The sequence below is a fragment of the Nilaparvata lugens genome, chromosome 10, assembly GCF_014356525.2.
Source record: "Nilaparvata lugens isolate BPH chromosome 10, ASM1435652v1, whole genome shotgun sequence".
Lineage (NCBI taxonomy): Eukaryota > Metazoa > Arthropoda > Insecta > Hemiptera > Delphacidae > Nilaparvata > Nilaparvata lugens.
Window position 1 is genome coordinate 13,710,542 of NC_052513.1, and position 16,707 is coordinate 13,727,248.

The 16,707-nt window shown below is 35.6% G+C and overlaps 1 protein-coding gene across 8 annotated transcripts in view; it reads right to left on the reverse strand.

Annotated features, from left to right (window-relative positions):
• Window positions 1-231: 231 nt before the first annotated feature.
• Window positions 232-16,707, reverse strand: part of LOC111045819 (transcription factor Sp9) — a 285,561-nt gene continuing 269,085 nt past the window's right edge. For 4 of the 8 annotated variants that reach the window (XM_039436366.1, XM_039436364.1, XM_039436370.1 and 1 more), the window contains 4 exons: window positions 8,946-9,288; window positions 6,998-7,299; window positions 4,482-4,825; window positions 232-3,260 (listed from right to left, as the gene is read on the reverse strand). In XM_039436366.1, coding sequence (XP_039292300.1) covers window positions 2,882-3,260; window positions 4,482-4,825; window positions 6,998-7,299; window positions 8,946-9,288 — 1,368 coding nt within the window. In that variant the 3' untranslated portion in view covers window positions 232-2,881. Of the gene's footprint in view, window positions 3,261-4,481; window positions 4,826-6,997; window positions 7,300-8,945; window positions 9,310-16,707 lie in introns of all 8 variants that reach the window. The other 4 variants (XM_039436365.1, XM_039436363.1, XM_039436368.1 and 1 more) reach the window with 1 other exon arrangement.

The window sequence follows — 16,707 nt, forward strand, 5'->3', positions numbered from 1 at the left end:
TGATTCGTTAGCATTACAAGTTCACTACAAGTTCATTACAACTACAGTTCACTGTACACAACAGTTCGTTGATGATAAACTGTATTTCACTGATGATTTGTGACTAAACATACAACTGTAGTGTAGTCATACCACAAACTAATGGTCCGATTCAGTGTAATTCACACAATATATCTTATTTATAACTTAAGTTTCATTATCTAAAATTCGGGTGAAATCACGACAACATGATTAATTTCAATCAAAAATAATTTATTACAAATGAAATAAGGTACATCCATATTTTCCTTATTAATTACACACAAGGAATTGACAAATGTTCTGCGATATCTTCAAATGAACATTACTTTGCCTTCAGAATAACAGTGATTACGTTTTACTTTTGATGAGCAACAAAAATCATTTAAAACATTCGTACATTAGAAACTATCCTCGATAATATATATCACAATTTGAGCACTTGACTGTACTTTCATTAATGTAAGTTTAGAAGATAAACAGATGCAAGCAAATATTTAAAGTAGAACATGTAGAAATAAACCAACACACTTATAAAATGATAATGATTAGTATTTATAACAGTGGTGCCACTATTACAAATGTTATAAAACTTTTACCAATCACGTCCAAGTCAGTCATAATATTATTTATGCTCGACAAAAATTTCAAGTAATAAACCACCAAATGCGCACGCATGTATCTGTTCCATTAAAATAGAAATACTCTTGTTTGATATGTGATGTATATATTTTTCTAGCAAACAACAATATATTTTCATGATACCTATTTACATTAATTAATATACATAATAGAATAATAGTTCACCAGTAATTAGGCAAACTTGAATTTTATACTGAGACAATCATTATTTGAGAGTAGTAATAAGCTAAACGCATATTCATATATTGGTCTTATTTACATTCATACACATAGATTATGTACAATTCGTCATCGAGTGAGGAGATATTATGAATATCCTACTAGCTTGATTGTATGAATAGTGTTTAGTTGAACATTTTTTATCAATTTCAACAGCTTGAGATGTTTATTTACTTTTCAAGAAATTGTTACAGTTATTGAAACAGTTACTCATAAAAACTTTATTCCCTCCATGATAGATTTAAAGATCTATCCCAACAGTATTGAACGCAAAATGAATATTTTTCCATTGTAGATGAGATATCTTTCTATTCCCTCCATGATGGATTTAAAGATCTTTCCCAACAGTATTGAACGCAGAATGAATATTTTTCCATTGTAGATGAGATATCTTTCAATATTGTATTTTTTCTTTAGGGCTATTTTTAAAAATACTTCCGATACATGTGTCCGAAACATGTTGTGACGAAATAATTTAAAAGGGTACTAAGATTTATATTTTTATTTATATCCCTCAAATAATATTGTAGCAATTGTGTATCCATCAGGACACTATCAGTGTTCATAATGGTGAGAGAATGTATTAATTCATGAAAACATCTCACATCTCTTCCCTCAAGAACGAATTGCTATATCATTTTACATCGGTAGAATAAGCTGTACATTACAATTATTTGAATAATAATCTTATCACACCGATTCGATGTAGAAACAAATTGGTCGAAGTATTTTGTACAGTTGAATAACGTAAGAATTATGTAGACTATGTACAAAATGGTCGGTACAATATCATTAGATAATTAAAATATTTTCAAATGTGTTCAATGAGTTTGAACATTATTCACCAAAATCGTAGAGATTTGTCACCGCTCGTTATGTTGGTTCATGCAGATGTAGTTGAGAGATATTTTATCCGTTCGATTGAAGCGTGAATAGAGTGGCAAATATTTCTACTATATTTAGAGATCAATATTGTCTTTGCTCAATGAAGGAGCTAATTTTGTTCATGGATGAGTTTTAATGGACTAGATGGATTCACCAATTACCACCAATCTGGTAAATCCAAATATTTATGTTTCACTACATATTCAATTACATTTTTTCTTGATAAACCCCACCATCATGACTCAAATTATTGAAAGATAACGACATTAAAATTTCAACAATTACAGTAACATGTAACTGTTACATTAACAGTTCCCAATGTATGATTCACTTGATTCATATTTTAGTTTGTGACACTCCCAACAAATCCTAGCAATATGACAAATAAGGATTTTTAACATTTTCAATAAGTTGGGATATTTTTTATTTTGATATGGTCTTCCTCTCAACAATTAATATGGAAACACAAGTTATTTATGCATTTTTATCTGATCCAAGAACTTTTCAAACACTTTGAACCCAAAACACTCTTCCTCAACTAGTTTCACACTAGTTTGATTCCAATATTCATTTTAAAATAGTTTTCTCAACTGCTGTTTCAAGCTGTAATGCTACACAAACTTGTTCTAATCTACTCACTTCCCTGTATGTCTTCTAGAAGAAACTTCATTCTTTCCTCTTCAACGATGGTTGTTTCTCGACATTGTTTTTTAACATTATTCCTCAACTATGGTTTCTCAACGTTGCTTCTAAACGATGATTTCTCAACGTTGTTCCTCAACGATGTTTTTTCAACGTTGTTTCTCAAGCCCTACGATGTTTCTTTCTGGACAATGTTTTCTCAACGTGTTTTCCCAACCCCAACTATGATTTCAGAGTTCCTCAAACGAGCGGTGACAACTTGATTCCACAAAACTGTGGTTGGAGTCGATTATCATTTCGATCCCGGTATGGGGTCCTGGCGTGGCTGTGTCCTGTCCTGTCTTGTCCGCTAGTCATTAGATTAGATCTCATCCAATCCTAGGTTAGAAGTCTAATCTAAGATTAGATTAGAAGTCTGATCTAATGCGATCTAGTGATGGTACTGATGGTAGAACAACGCCGGACCCCACCTAGCTCAGACGAGACCAGGCGGTTTCACGTCGACATCCAAACCGGGCGAAGGCGTGTGATGGTTGAGTGACGCGGGACTGTTCACACCGGACATGGCGGGACTGTTCATGACGGGACTGTTCACACCGGACATCTCGGGCTGCGAGTTGTCTTCCGAATCGGAACAGCTATCTGAGCTGCCCTTTTTGCTGCCCGTGCCGTTGTGCGTCTTGACGTGTTTCGCGAGATGGTCGGATCGCATGAAGCGTTTGTTGCAGATGGGACAGGCGAAGCGCTTCTCGCCCGTGTGTGTGCGGAGGTGACGCTGCAGCTCGTCGGAGCGTGTGAAGCGTTTGCCGCAGAACAGCCAGTTGCACACGAATGGGCGTTCGCCGGTGTGCCACCTGTCATCAAAAAACAAAGTTATCAAAATTAGTTGAATTGTTTATTGACAAGTGGATCCTGCAAATCAGATCTACAACTTTGGGTGCGTTCAGTGTTGGTCACAAGTATAGACAATTTGTATGAGAAACGAATTTTCCAAATTCAATTTCATTCAGAATCTTATTCAAGGGAATTGAATGTATCAAGAGAATTGAGTCACTAGTTCAAAAGTTAGTAACGATCAGACAAAAGATATCTTCGCACACATGTCCTCAATCAAACAAGTGCAAGTGGCTATAGGCTACAAATAATAAACAGAGCGTTTCAGAAGTAGTGTCGAACATTTTAGGGTATATTGTTCCTGGATGATAGGACAAATACGACAAATGTCTTATGAGTGTCCAAAACTCAGCTATTATCCTAATAGCTGTCATTTTGCTTTTTCACTTTTATAAAACTAGATTTTGTTTTAGTTCTCGAGATAAAAATTCCTGAATGAAAAAAAACAAAATGGCAGCTATAAGGATAACCGCTGAGTTTTGGACACTTCAAATACGACAGTTGTAGTCTCCTATCATCCAGGAACAACACCCTAAAATATTCAACACTTCTTCTGAAACACTCTGTATATAAAGGAGCATGTACTTTTCAATCTTTGACAAGTAACCCATGAAAGTAGGCCTATGTCTGCAAATAGCAGGACTTGCTCCTTGGGAATAATTCATTCATTTTTTGAGTTTGATTTATATCCATCATACAAATTGTATGATTCGCTAAGGATCACAGTGCTCAAGACCCACAGATGATAACCCTAAAAATTACTCAAGATATTTCAAATGCTAAGTATTCGTGGATAGCTTGTTATAGAATGATTGGTTGTGACAGCTTAAGGCCTGGTTACACGAGAGTTTGTTGAATTTAAACGGTGATTAAATCACGGTTAGAACCAGGGATGCAGAAAACGTTCCTATTAGCACTTGAACATAGTTTAATCTAACAGGCTTTCATGCAATCGGGTCCTAGTTTTTTTTAACAATCTTCATTATTTTGTATTTTATTAGCACTTGGACATAGTTAAATCCAACAGGCTCTTATGCAATCGGACCTAAGTGTTTTTTTAACAATCTTCATTATTTTGTATTTTAACTTTAGTTTTTTGTGTCAATAGAGTGAAGAAATGTTTTTAGTAAACATGTTTTCAGTAAATATATGTTTTAGAAGAGTGAAATCTCAGCACTGACCTAAGATGCGCCTTGAGATGCGACGTCTTTCCATACACCTTGCCGCAACCGGGAATGTGGCAGCTGTGAATGTTCTTCTTGCGCAGATGCACGCCGGCCGGCCCGAGACGCTCGGCCTCCTGACAGTTGGGACAGTCGCAGGTCGCGCGACCCGTGTAGCGACGCTGCGATCGCGGCGACTGGGAGGCGGCTACTTGTGAGGCGGCCACTTGGGAGGCGGCCACCTGGGAGGCGATTGCCGCCGGTGGCGAGGCGGTGGCGTGGTGGTGGTGATGGTGATGACTCAGTCCGAACGAACCCTGGCCAGGGAGACCCATCGATTTGTACGTGTCTTGCAGGAGGTGCTGTGCCAAACAAAATGAGAACAGGTTGTTAGTTGACAATTTCCAATAATTGTTATTAACATCATCCTCATTTCATTTGAAACATCATTTTTATTAGTATTTTTGCTAAAGAATAAAAAAGTCGGAAGGGCCTATACTACGGAAGTGCCTATACCACCAATGTCAAGTTGGCCAACTTCAATGTACCTTTTTAAGATTATCACTGGAGATAGACTCACAATTTTTTTTTTTGAATGAAAGAATGCATTTTTATCTTCAATCTGATGGAAGGAATTTTCTCTCAAATAATTTTTTCTCTGGATACTTTTTTTTAGAAAAATTGCATGCGATTCCTGAAATACTATATTTTTCATATAAATGTTCCTTTTTTGAGCTTCTGTTGATAGAGCTTTGAAATTTTGCAGACATGTACAATAGGCATTACCCTAAAAAGTGATGGAGGCGATTTATCATATTTTCAATATTGACAGAGATATTGATGATAAACTTTATTTGACTTTGAAATAATTGAAAAAAATACATTTTTATAAAAAAAAAATGTATTCTGAGAAAAAATGATTTTAGAGTAAATTTCTTCCATCAGATTGAAAATGAAGATACATTCTTTCATTTGAAAAATAATTGTGAGTCTATCTCCAGTGGTAATGTCTAAAAGGTACATTGAAGTTGGCCAATTTAGCATTGGTGGTATAGGCCCTTCCGACTCCTTATACTCTCAGGGTCCACTAAATGATTATACAGGTTCGACAAGAATAAACTGATTCAAAGCCAGTGGCGGAATCCAACCAGAAATTTGCGTTTCACATGCATGCAAGATCGAAATTCAAAACTCTCCTATACCACTGCAGAGCATATTATTTGGAGTGTTATGATGTTATCATCTCCATCTTCTTCTTTCTCTACTCAATTTTTCCTATTTCCTTCTTCTTTTTCATCTTATTCTTCTTCTCATTCTTGTCCGCCCATTTCTTCACTCAAAGTATTATCACTATGAATATGTCTAGAACAAGATATCAATATAATTATAAAACCCGTTGAGAGAATGTAATTATTCAAGTAGAACCTGAAGAAAATTATTCAAAATCCTCAATCTCCTTCAATTTTTCATGTAAAATTCCATTATACCTTGAATATCTTTATCCTTGAATTCCTCCAATAAAAGCTGAACTGTTATTAAACTCCCCACTTGAACTGAGGGAGTTGCCTAAGGAACCTAGAGTTTCAGGATTTCCGATATGACGTCAGTATAAATTGGCAAGAGTTCAAAGAATGGTAATAGTCGGGGTATGGAGACAAAGAGTGGTATGACTAAGTATTTTCAAAAACTTATTTTGCAGCAAATTGAATGAAAATAGAATATAATATTTATTCATTTCGCCAAAATACAAGATACATAAGACAAATAGGAATTATAATAAATGTTTTGGCACAGTCAGGAAAGTGAGACTTATGCGCTAGCTACTGTGAGTTCGTAAAGAGAACAGTACAAAGTGAAAATATACTGAAGCATGAAAAAACAACAAGAAGAAAACGGTAGAACTTTGAACTAGCCTGTGAACTTTAAACACGAAATAATAATTCATTCTATTGTGAATAGAATATGAAACCAAATTAGGAAACTAAACAGTAAAAAAGGAACGAAGGAGGAACTGAGCAATCGGAATTTGTAAATAGGAACTGGGCTATAGGAACTTGGAAATAGGAACTGATCTATGGGAACTTGGAAATAGGAACTGAGCTATAGGAACTTGGAAATAGGAACTGATCTATGGGAACTTGGAAATAGGAACTGAGCTATGGGAACTTGGAAATAGGAACTGAACAATGGAAACTTGTTAAAAGGAACTGAGCAATGTAAACTGGTAAAACGGAAATGAGCAATAAGAATTTGTAAACAGAAACTGAGCTATAGGAACTTGGAAAAAAGAACTGAACAATGGAAACTTGTTAAAAGGAACTGAGCAATGTAAACTGGTAAAAAGGAAATGAGCAATGAGAACTTGTAAACAGAAACTGAGCTATAGGAACTTGGAAATAGGATCTGAACAATGGAGGCTTTTGAACTAAACAATAGGATAATTAAAAGGAACTGAGCAATAGAAAATTGTGAATAGAAACTAAGCAAAATCACAATTTTACTTGAAATAAATAAGAATGAGATTTCGAACCAACCTGTGAACTGAGCAGATGATGAGCCGTATTGGAGGCGGCAAGACCGTGTCCCAACGACGGATAATCGGAGACGGCGGCATAATTTGCGGCGGCTGCCATTTGAGCGGCATGTACGCCGCCCCCCACATCCAGCCACCCCTGGGCGGCGGCTGCTGAGTGCACGTCCCACCAGGCGCCCGCACCGCCACCGTCCGCGCCGCCGTGGGGGCCTTTCAGCGCCGAGTGGTGGCTGGTTGGCATCGCGTTGAACGGCCACGATTCGTATGGGTGCCGGGTGTACAGCGAATGGTTGTCTGCTTTGCCTACAATACAGAAGTGGAAATAATAAATTAAGAGATTCATTTAGAAAGATTCATTTATCTAGAGAAAGTGGTTATTTAGAGTTAATTAATTAAGAGTGTTATTGAGAATTATTTATTAATTAATCTATTTATTTGTTTTTTGTGTAGTTGAGACGTTGATATTGTGGTAATTATTCATCTTGAAAGAAAAAGACTGAGAATATGTCAAAAACCACTGATTTATTGATAATTAGAAAGACCGGTTTCGGTTATTACACCATTGTCAATCTCTGATAAACTGATCATCAATCAGATAAACTGATTATCAATAAATCAGTGGTTTTTGACAATTTCTCAGTCTTTTTCATTCAATATTCATTTATTACTAGGCCTATACCTTTTATTAGAAGAAAACACAGTTGGGGAGAGAGAAACTAAGGATACCTTGTATAAAAATGCAATCGGTTTCCATCTTCTTTGTTGTAATATTAAATGCATTAGACATGTTAAAGAAGAATTGAGTGGGAGAGGGCCGGCTGCGCCCCAACTTGCCCTCCAGGTTGGAAATAAAGGCAGCCTATATCTATCTATTATTTCTCTCTCAAATTTAGAAACATCTAGAAAGTCCGGAATAGGGATATGTCTTTCAGGTTAGTTTTCACTCCCACAAACTTTTCAGACCGAAAATATTTATAGGAAACACATTTTTATATTATGAGGGAAGATCTCTATTGATCAGGGTGCTCCCGGCAAATAAACATTTGCAACAAAATCAGGGATCATAAAGTTCCAACTAATCACAAAAAAAAATTGGTTAAAGAACCAATTACAGAATTCACTCACTATTTTCTTGGATATTAAGCGCTAAGATTTAATGAATTGAGTTTTCAATGTCTATTTTAAATTTGAGCTAATCTATAATGTGAAATTGGTATTGATTCAGAAATAACAAATATAAGTAGTAACTAGTTATAGCAATTAAGCAATTATTAAGTCACCAATCATATGAGTGTTACTTAGAATATGATGTGTTGTAACAATGAATGAATGACTACATTTAAATTATCCACTCACTATAGTGGGTACATACAACCATAGAGAAACTATAGCGTAAGTAGATATCCCATGGTATAGGGCGTTTATGTCGCAACTTTTACTGTTATCTCAAGCCGATTACTGTCGATTATTGTCGATTTTTACTGTTTTGACCGGGTAAGAGTGTATGAACGGCACAATGTGAGAGACTACCAGCGTCATAAAGCTTCACAGGAAAGAACTACGTGGACTATCGGCTTGAGATAACAGCAAAAGTTGCGACATAAACACCCTATACCATGGGATATCTACTTATGCAATTGTTTCTCTATGATACAACTATAGTGGTGATCAATTTCCTCCTGGCAAATTAACATTTACAAAAAAATAAAAATCAATGAGATGCAATTCACCCAATTACAAAATCTACTCATTATTGAATTTTTTCGAATTATTATTTACTTACTGTGGTCTAAATATTATAGTGGTGGTCAGTATTCTCCAGACAAATGAAGAGATTCAAGAAAGTAAAGACTGATGAAAATACCAACTCCACACCCTACAACTTTAGTGGTGATCATTACCCTCCCAGAATATGGAAATTTACAAGAAAATCAAGATTCCTAACTCACCCAACAGCTGATGATCAGTGCCCTGCTGCGCCGACGTGGCGCCGGGGAAATAGAGATCGCCGCCGGTATAGGTGGGCCCGGCGCAGCTAGCGGGCGTCTGCGACACGACGTGCGACGCGGCGCGGCTCACCGGCGGAGTAGTCGCTACGCTCACCCTGGGCCCAGGACTGCCCGTGTGCGACTTCCTGTCATGCCCGCCGCCCAAGGTGTCCGGCGACTTCTTCCAGGGGTGGAAGCCCTTGCCGACCGCCGCGTCAGCTAGGGGCGGAGGCGATTTGCTGCTCAGTTTGTTGCACTGCGCTGCAAGCATCGCGAGTGGCGTACCGCGCAGCCCTGGGTGTTCCTGCAGCAGACCATCCCCCAACTTTAGACACACATAAAAAAGTTCAGACTGTATTGGTTGGTGGAACAATTATAAAAGGTTATAGAGATCTACGATATAGAATGTCGATTTCATAAAAAATTACAATAATTACAAGGGACTACAGAGATCTGCAGTAGTCTATAAAATGTTGATTTTGTGGAAAAATTACAAGGAGCTACATATAGTATAGCTACATCAATAGTATAGGATGATAATATGATGAAACAAATTGCAAGTGACTACAGGGATCTACAGTATGGAATGTAAATTTTTATTATCAAACAAAAATCCAAATTAGATTCTGTAATTTTCACCCCGAAGACTTCTGATACTGCAAATATTGTCAACAGGGTAAACAGCTAGATGGAAATTCGATGAGCGCTACTATTCAAAAATTATTTGTCAGCCCGGGAATCCCGGATCCGGATATTGCTGTCAATATTTGCAGTAGCAGAAGTCTTCGGGGTGAATTACAGCATTCAATTTGGATTCTCATTTAATAATAATTAATTCATTAGCGTTTGAATAATTATTGTAATATCTCAGTAATTTCCATCTGTAGAATGTAAATTTGGTGAAAAAGAACTATATAGATTTTGTAATATTTATTTCGAAGACCATCGGTGAACTTTAGACAGACACAAACATTCTAAATAGTGAATAGTTTCATCTGTGTCTAGAGTTTGCTGATTGTCTTCGAAATAAATGTAACAGAGATCAACAGCATAGTATGTTAATTTGCTGAGAAAAACTATTAGGCACGACAGAGATCAACATTATAGAATGTTAATTTAGTGAAAAATATTACAAGGTATTACAGAGATCTTATAAGAACAAAATGTTAATTTTGTGAAAAAACGACATTTTTTCAAATATATTTTTGTCATATTATGACAAAATCTATTTTAAATAAATATGACAAAATCTATGTAGTTCTTTTTTCACCAAATTAACTAAATACTATTAACTAAATATTATTTATTATTCCCTGTTCACATAGGTTTATAAACACGTACGTGTTTCATTCGGGGTTTAAACGAACAGCTGATCTATCTTCAGGGATTCGGGAGGCCATTGAGGACGAATATAAAAATAGGGAATAAATGTATGCTTCTTCATCTACTGAGAAGCAGGAAAATCCTGAAGTCGAATTGAACAGAAGAATCTACACACGAAGGCTAACATTGTAAGGGACAAATTCAAATACAACATTTTACCTGAATCCACATCAAGGAAACGAACACAAAATCAAGGAACTTTCAAGATAGACAAAACTCCAGCTGATTCCTATGCTGAAAGCGAATAAGACGGGTCCATCTCGAAATATATTCCTAGACATAATTATGAGACAGTAATGTCCATTATGACCCTCAACATATAGTTCTCCCCTCCCCATATAGTCCACCCATTGTCACAACTGCAAACAATCCTCAAACTCAATCAATCAATTAGTTGATTGAGAGATAGTACCATCACAAAAGTAGTTCCATCAGTTTAGGAGTCGTTACTTTTTATTTTTACAGCCCTAGCCGACAAACAAGGCGAGGGAGCTTGCTGTCTTGCTGACTTATCATGAAATTTGTAAAACAAATTCGGCCAGGTCTAGATATACTAGCCAAAGATAATATGTAGGTTCCAGGTATAGTTGGACCAGCCATAGTTATAATTTTCAGGTATTGGTGTAACAGCTACATATATAAGTTACTGGTATAGATGTACCAGCTATAGATAGATATAGGTCCCATGTATATCGATATAGGTTCTTTCCACTTGCCGTTTAGTTTCAGAGGTGCCGTTTTTTTCTGACGATTTTTTTCGCTCACAGCTAAAACTCTGACGGTCAACATCAAAGACTTCAGCGGCCCGTCTCATGTTTGAGGGTTTTGGAATCTGTGATCAGGAGGGGGTAGTCAGTCAAGTAGAGTGGAACACCCCCTCTCAACATCAAGTCAAGTGTTGACGATAGTCGGCAAGTTTGAAGGGTGAAGAAGAGATGAAGAAGTGGAAGAAGATGGAGATGAAGAAGATGAAGAAGAAGAAGAAAAAGAAGAAGAAGAAGAAGAAGAAGAGAAGAAGAAGAAGAAGGTGAAGAGAAAGGAGAAAAAGAAGAAGAAGACGAAGAAAAAGGTGGAGAAGAAGAAGATAGGAGGAGGAGAAGAAGAAGATATGAGAAGGAAAAGAAGACAGGAGAAGAAGGGAAAAAATAAGGAGAGAGAAGAGAGGAGTAGAAGAAAAAGAAGGAGAAAAGAAGAGGTAATTTCGATGCAAATTGGTGAATGTTCCTCAAAGATATTTGACAAGGGCAACAACACTGTCTTGCCACTCTCTGACAGGCTGCCAAAAAATCATAACAGGTCAGAGACAGAAAAGTTTGAAAAGTAAGGGAAGATGAGGTGAAATGTTAAATGTTGGCAAATAATGTACTCGAGAAACCATCAAACCCTGGATGTGTTCAACATTATTATGAATAAATTTGAAAAAAGGGACTGAAAAGCTTAAAAAGTACTGGAAAAAGGTGAAAAATGTTAGCAAATGATATACCCGAGAGACCACCAAACCCAATATCAATCTGGAAAACAACGATTTTAGAAATTCTTTCTCAGTTCCTTGATATACCTAGATTATTTGCAGAATTCAACGTTTAATGCTTCATTTTCTGTATATATTTCAAATGTTTCTTAATATACTTATTTATTTCCAGAATTCAACGTTTGCTGCTTAGATTTTAAAAAATTATTGCTGCTTAAAAATTATTCTTAAAGTATTAGAGTCGAGTACTAATATAGAAAAAATAGAAACTGAGAGTATTTCGTATCCTCTGTGGTTCTAGTTATATAAGCATTATTGAAAAAAACTTAATGTTTGAATTCAGTCCTAGTTACTTAAATACCAATGAAGTTGGAGCAAAAGCTTTTCCAGACCACCAAATTACACTTCTAGAACTTTAGACTTCTAGCACAAAACTTACCAGTACTATTAAAAAAAAATTCCCAAAATGCAGAAACAATGTATGGAGAAGTGCGGCGATATTATCTTGATTCTTAGTGAACAGGAAACTTAATGGCTGGCTGGTCAGGTGCTACCTAAACAAACAAGCTAACTCACGTAAGCTAACCAAACACCAAACACAATAACGTGAACTTACGCCAAAGCACTGAACTTACGCCAAAGCACTCTACAATCCAGACGTTATCATTTGGAGAAAATAAACGGTAATTTGATAAATGAATCACGTATGGACGTAAAAGACGTTTTATAAGACGTATAGGGTACTATAATCGGGTACTCCTAGTAATAGCAATAGTCAGTTCTGACTATTGTAAATCAATAGTCAGTTCTGACTAGTGTAAATCAATAGTCAGTTCTGACTAGTGTAAATCGATAGTCAGTTCTGACTAGTGTAAATCAATAGTCAGTTCTGACTAGTGTAAATCAATAGTCAGTTCTGACTAGTGTCAATCAATAGTCAGCTCTGACTAGTGTAAATCAATAGTCAGTTCTGACTAGTGTAAATCAATAGTCAGTTCTGACTAGTGTAAATCAATAGTCAGTTCCTTAGTAATCTATCCAACAGTAATAGAAATGTAGGTGTGGATGACGGAGTAAAAATGTAGGGTAGAATAATGTTACTAAAGATTACGGCAAAAGTAATTGACTGAATTCAATCTATGTAGTGAGATAACCAGATAATCAATCGTTTAGTTGGCTTGTCGTTTAGTGTAATCCAAGTTTATCAATCCAAGCTAGTTCAAGATAATTCAAGATAGGTTAATCCAAGTCTCTTGTACAGTAGTAGATAGAACAGCGTCTTGAAAGACGTTAGAAGTACCGTTTTGAAATGCTTTGAAGGGTTTTGAGGCCCATATAGATGTTGATGAACTCTAAATAAAGAGATACTGTGAAAGATAATTAATTGAAATTGCATTCAAGTAATATTGAGAAATTCAATGAATTTGGTTTTGAAGCATCTAAATTCAAAAATCCACTTTGTGAAAATAATTTGGAACTGAACATTCTATGAAGTGAACAACTACAAGACTTAACTTATTTCTGACTATGTGTAACCTTATCTAAATTTGGGAGAAGAATAGCACAAGGTTATCTTATTTTTTCTCTCTTTATCATTTTCATGATGTACTTATTGTATGAATCAATGAAAAAAAATAAAGAGAATGGAGAAATATCTGACAAATTTCAAATCCTCGTAATCAAACTTTGAACGTTCTTTTCAATGATAACCTAAGAAGGCAATTCTCAGGAGGGAATTGGAAATTGCAACTCTGGTAAAACAGTAATAGGTCATGAAAGCTTGAATGGATATATCACATAGTAGCTTGAAATATAATGAATGCATCATTATCTAATGATATTGCTCTCAATTGAATAAATTTTGTCAAAGAAACTGTGGATTTTATTTAATTAGTAAAACTTCTCATTTAGACAAAGAGACTCAACTTCTACAGAGCCACACTTCTGCATCAAAGAAGAAATCATGTCAGGGTAGAACTAATTTTTAGAGGGCATTCTACACTGTATTTTGCAAAATATATCTCTCAAAAATCTTGAAAAGGGTCCTCCACCCACTCACCTACACATTAGAGTTAATCACACCAATTTTCTTCATCTTCCCTCTCTTTTTATTTATTTCTCTCTCCCTCACACCTCTTCCCACTTCATTTTTTCAGTCATCTCGTTTTTTTCTACTTTTCTAATATTGGTTAGGCGCCAAGCTCTGAGTTCTGAAGATGTCAGAGATGAAGATGGACCGAAAGAAAGTGGAGAGTGGAAGAGAGATAGAGTGAATGGGAGAGAGTGGAGGATAGATGAGGAGGGGGGAGATGAAGTGCAAAACTGAAAGAGAGCTAATTCATGGCCGAAAATTGACCTGGCATAAAAACAAGCAATTTGGAGGCGCCAGATTTTAATAGCCGAGAAATGTTTCGGTAGAATTGAGGTGATTTGGACGGTAACCGAATTCCATTTTTCTCATCTCAGTCTCAAAATTTATTTTCAACAGATTCAGAAACTAAATATGTCGAATAATATTCGAAATAGGTTTCGAAAATATCATCAAAATTATGTTAAATCCTATAATTCATTAGTGTACTATGAAATAATTACTATATTATTCGAAGATTAGAAACTAAAGTTGGTGAATTATTCGAAATAGTTTTAAAGATACCAACAGCATTATTCAAAATTCAATAACTCATCATTGCGCTCTAAAATAAAGAATTATTCGAAGCTTCATTTCCCCATAACTTCTCCAATAATTTCCAAATAGTTTGCCAGTTTGCCAAAATCTCAACAAAGATATTTTAAATTCAATTAACTATTATACTAAAAAATTACTGTATAATTCGAGGCTCTATTTTTCAAAATGGTGAGAGGGAGTGGAGAAAGAAATTCTTCCCTTATAATATAGATCTATATACACACAATCAAGTGCAGGGATATAACCTATTTTTTGGACCTACATTTATTAAAATTCGGAAAAGGCATAGTTTTGGAATGAGTGAAGTGATCGTTTTCTAATAAAACATAATATGATTAGAAATCAGATAACCATGAAAAGTGAAGAATTAAATCAATTATTACAGAAGTGTTTTTTATTTGCTCGGTAACTTGGACACAAATTTAAGATAGTGGATAAACATAAGCCTCTTTCTGGACTAGTATGTGAATCAAAACTCGGCAGAGGAACCGTTTTGGGCTTAACCAGATCATCTTTTTCCAATTATGCATGATTTGTGTCATCATGGAATGTAAATAGATAATTTAAATCAATTTAAATCAGGTTAAGCGTATTATAATTTCATCTCCTACTCCCACTGGCGATCAAGAGTCATCTTATGCCAGTGGTTTTTTCACTTACCGTTTATTATTATTACACTTTGGTTGGATTGTATTGTCATGTTGAGCTTTGTTTGATTCATGTACGTATATGTATTTATGAGTGTGGAATAAATAAGTTTGAATTTGAATTTGAATTTGAAAAAAAAATTATTCCAGATTGATAGGACATTGAGAGAACCAGTCTGAAGCAATCCAACTCGACAATTCAAATTGAATTATTTGTGAGTGAATTGAATGCTAGCCTAGGGTCAATGTAGTGCGGTGCGGAGGTAGTCCAGGTCTACGGACCGTAAAGGAAACGGATACAATTATAAAGTGAATAATCAACAAGGCATTCATAGAGTGGGAGCTGTTCTGCTATCGGCTTCACAGCTCAGAACAATGGAAATTATCTCGCTCCAAATGGAGATGTTTCAGCCACAGTAATTGAACTGGACCTCCATTTTTCTGTTTGTCTTTGTCCATTGTATCTATCCATATTTTACCAGAATTTTATCCGATAATTTTAACGTCCATAAAATATGGACAAAGTTTAGGGCACTATGTATGTTTCTAGTCTCATTTAACATGCTCCTGATTTGATAGATTATGACATAGAACTATATGTATTGATATTTACGTTTGGAAGTCAGTACCAGATAAACAATGGATTGCTATCCTTGCCTATCATTACATTAAGCAGATAACTCTATCCTTTTCACGGTCCCAAATCAAATATCACAATATTTTCCCCGTCATGATACTGTTTTATATAGTATTACAACAGTATTGTAGTAGAACAGTGTGTGAATGAATTTCAATTCAATTTCAAGAAAAACACAATCATGTCATCTCCTATCATTACATATCACCAAACACATTAGACAGACATTCTACACATCAACTTCGCATTGTAAACGTACTTCAGAAACCAATAAATTCCTTCAATTCCGAACCTGGATAATCCGAAACGATACAGCAATTCGGTTGTCAACGAAAGTAATGACTTACACACGCACACGAGCTCACATCAAGCCACACCTGTCTTACAGTTTAGGCCTTCGAATAAGCAGATAGCCAGCCAGTACAGGATGTCCTATCATAATTTATGATTATGATTAAAAGCATACCCACCACTCACGACTGGTAGGGGCAGTAAAGAACTTACGAACAGATGTATTGACACGATTATGACTTATAGTATACATGAATTACGACTTTGTATAGCGACTCGTTCCAGCTTTGAAAAAGTATTAATAAAAAGAGTGGAGGATATATAAGGTACCAGCATCTTCCACAAACTACAAAATGATACATACATTTTTCGTGTAAGCTTTTGCATTCTCGTTTGATTATCGTTGAAGGTTATTGAACACTACGATCAAAAAGCTATTAAGAATATTATTAATAGCCTTCTAGAGCCTTAGAATAACAGCATTACTTTTTTATTGGGTTCGAGTCGAATGTTCTAGGTGTATTCACATTCGATATTCAAATTCACAAATACTTTTTTGTAGCAAATAACATTGAGAGAGTCAAATCGATGGATTATTTGTATCGTAT